Below are 3,277 nucleotides of genomic sequence, written 5' to 3' on the forward strand. Positions count from 1 at the left end.
AAGCTGATCTTTCTGTAGCTTCTTCCCGTCCCCCGCTGCCCCCTCACTTCCCTCAATAAATCACTCACACAGATCCCCACCTTAGTCTCTACTTCTGGGAAATCTGTCCCCAGACTGTGAACTCGCTCCGTATATGTGCCCCTGGTAAGATAGGAAGGGCTATGTGAGTCAAGTCTGCTCCCTCTGTGGGTCAGGAAGGGGTGAGAGTCTATAGGGAAGGAAGACATCTGATGGCAGCAGGACATGAGCCTCAAGGACGCGATGAGGTGTGAGGAATAATGGGGAAATGGTCTGAGAACGAGCAGCTGGCTCTGTCCCCTGGCTTGAAGGCTTTGAAGAACTTAAAACTGGGAAGAATTAGCAAATCCCAATGGAGAGGCCACAAGAAAATGGGCGTTTTTCTGGGAAGGAGCAGCCACTGCACTGTATTCATATCTACCTCTTTTTCTCCACAGCACCTGACTCAGGAACAAGCATCACCAACTGTCTGCTGCCTGCCCCTTCCTCTGGCGCGTGACTGTTGCCCAACGCATCAGTGACAACCCGACATATAGACCTGAACCCAGTAGACTTGTTACTAGTTTCATGTGTGTTACGAGGACGCCCAGTAGCCCTCCTGTGCGTCCCCAGCACCCAGCTGGATGTGCAGCACTTAGCAGACCGCATCTGAGAGCAAGATGACAGTGTCTGCTCACACTGACCCAAACATGCAGACACAGGAGCAAGGGCACATGGCAGGGCTCCGGCCACAGCAGAGAGGTCTAGTGCTCAGGCCCCTGCTGTCCATCTCTCGGTCTAGAGAACAAGCAGGAGTTGCAGTCTGCACTCTCAACAAGCTGAGCAGAACACCTGGTTCCAGAGCAGGGAGGCACACGTGAACCTCGAGATCCAACAGAAAGGGTGACCCAAGCAGGTCTCAGGGCACTGGGGGGAGCGCTCTGGGACTAGGCATCTGCTGCAGAGAAACTCAGGTGCGAAATCTACAAAGCAGGTAACCGACAGTTGCCTACTCTAAGATACTCACTGTCAGAGAAAAGGAGAAAGGAATGCAAGTTTCTGGTGGAAACGGGCACTTTATTGTTTCTTGGGGTCTCTGGAGGCCTCAGGCAGGACTGGTCACTGGCTTCCCGTAGAACAGGAGGCTGCTCCGTGGCTCTGTTTGTGGAAGTCCATGGTTATTTCCCCCAGCAAGGATAAAAACTTGGAAAACTCAATCTTCTTATCCCCATTCTTGCCCTTTTTCTCAAAGATATTGGCCCAGTAAGCTGTGCCCTTTTTGTCCTGTGGGGAGGAAAATACAAACAAGACAAATCCCGTCACACATGAGATTTGGGCTAGAGGAAAAGAGGCGCCCTGTAGTGGGGACCTGGCAAGAGCATGTGGGGGACAGGAGCACTGTAAGCAGAGCCACGATCCTGGGGCTGTTCCCTGGAGACCCCTGGATGAGAAACCCCCAGTGGGCATCACTGGGATTCTGAGCAGTCTGTGCCACTAGCGACACTGGTGAGGGGGCGAGGGGACCTTCATCAGCCCCAGACCCCCCACTGTCCGCACTCTCCTCCAGGGCCCAGGGCAGGCTGACCTTTGTTTCCTTATGCTTCTACTCTCCCCCCATTCGACTCCTTTCCCACCCAAACTTGGAAGTTCTGGGTTCCCTTCCCTCAGGGCCCAGCTGTCTGCTACATTTTGTTCCTAAGTTCCCCGCGTTCTAATAGCACGATAAAACCCTGTGTAGAATAAACTTAGCCTAATGTAAAGGGTTATGCTCATGTCAACAAAGTTATGATTTCCACTGAGTTCCATCGTGATGAGGCTCCACCCTAACCAGAAGAATGAGTCCGCTGGAGGAAGGAATTATGTTTACCGGAAGGACTATCGGCTACCCCTGAAATCACAGTAGTTCAACTGATCATCTGTTGGGAACCCTTCGTATCTATACCACATGTTGCTATTTTTAAATTATTTCCACTTACATAATCTCATTTATTCTCACACTAGCCAAGAAAAGGAAAGTCTATCATACCCTCTTTAGATGGGAAGAAAGGGAATATCAGAGCGTGTGTAACTCGTCCGGAGTCACGCAGCAGGGAAGCCCCAGTGGCAGGACAGGAGTCCAGGGCTTCTGAGCCCAAGCTCCAGACACCTTGTCCTACATGCTTTGTCTCCCCAAAGGGTGGCCCTGTCTGGGGCTGGAAGGGAGCGATCAACAAGGCAGAATCAGGCTCAAGATCATCCAAAAACAAAAAGCAAAACAAGAGTCCTCGAATATGTCAGAACCCACGGGACTTGCCCGCCCATCGCAGCCCCTCCACACACATATTAAGGCCTCTCCCTGCCCCAGACAAGCCAGACCCCGACTCACACAGGCGCTGAGGAACTTGGGGAAATCCTCCTGGAGCGTCTTCAGCAATGCCGGCTTGTCCGTGGTGTCATGGTGCCTGGTGTCATTGTGAAACAGCTCGAGGATGCCCACCACGAACTTCTCAGCTCGTGTGCTGCTCATCTTGGCTTTCGAAAAGCTGCCGGAAAGAAAGAATCTGACTCTTTTTTCCTTCCCCGGGTGAGGAGGGTCTCTCTGTTTAGGATGATGGGATGGGAACTGGGGAGAAAGTGAAGAAGGCCCAGGTGGAGCAGAAGAAACTATTTCTCTATGTGGTGGGACACGTGGCTCAAAAGGAGGGTGAGACCATGTTTGGGGCTGGGCCACACAGGTCAGGGTCCAAGAGGAGATGAAGGAGAACACAGAAGTCCAGTTGTGGGTAGAGCCACAGACTGGGGAAGCAGGGAGGCAGGGGTCAACCACCTAGAAGGGTGGTGCCCTGAGCCAAACACAGCATTTGGGTGACCTCACACTTCAAACAGCACCAAATGCATCTCCTCCAGCATCAACATCGGGGTGAGAGTCATGGGGGAGAACCGTGTCACTGTTGATCTGTCTTGGACCCTCCTGGGCTGCTTTGGGAATAAGACCCCCTGGAGGCCCACCATGACCTGCATGAAATGGGCTGTGGGGGCTCCAGGGCATGAGTGTGAGCAGAGGAACACAGCACTGTCCTGAGCCCCAGTGGAGGTTTTCCTGGACCATCCCTGGGAGCAAGAAAGAGGGACTATGGAACAGAGTCAGCCTCAGATTTAAAATACACAGAAAGACCTGCCCTGGTGGTTCTTAGGTGGAATGGGAGGAGGTGGGCTCCTGGAGATCATCTGTTGTTGAGGATGACCTGCCCTTTGACCTTGCTGCTGTCTGGACCTCCAAGGTTAGACCATGTTTAAATAA

General features: G+C 52.6%; 1 protein-coding gene across 1 annotated transcript in view; it reads right to left on the bottom strand.

The window, feature by feature from the left end:
* Positions 1–1,053: 1,053 nt before the first annotated feature.
* The window catches only part of S100A7 (S100 calcium binding protein A7), a 3,024-nt gene continuing 800 nt past the window's right edge, over positions 1,054–3,277 (bottom strand). The window contains exons 1-2 of the mRNA XM_008696673.2: positions 2,363–3,277; positions 1,054–1,281 (exon numbers count right to left, since the gene is read on the bottom strand). The exon at positions 2,363–3,277 is cut by the window's right edge and continues 800 nt beyond it. Coding sequence (XP_008694895.2) covers positions 1,117–1,281; positions 2,363–2,503 — 306 coding nt within the window. The 5' untranslated portion in view covers positions 2,504–3,277 and the 3' untranslated portion in view covers positions 1,054–1,116. The remainder of the gene's footprint in view (positions 1,282–2,362) is intronic.

The sequence above is a fragment of the Ursus maritimus genome, unplaced genomic scaffold (assembly GCF_017311325.1).
Source record: "Ursus maritimus isolate PB19 unplaced genomic scaffold, ASM1731132v1 scaffold_2, whole genome shotgun sequence".
Classification (NCBI taxonomy): domain Eukaryota; kingdom Metazoa; phylum Chordata; class Mammalia; order Carnivora; family Ursidae; genus Ursus; species Ursus maritimus.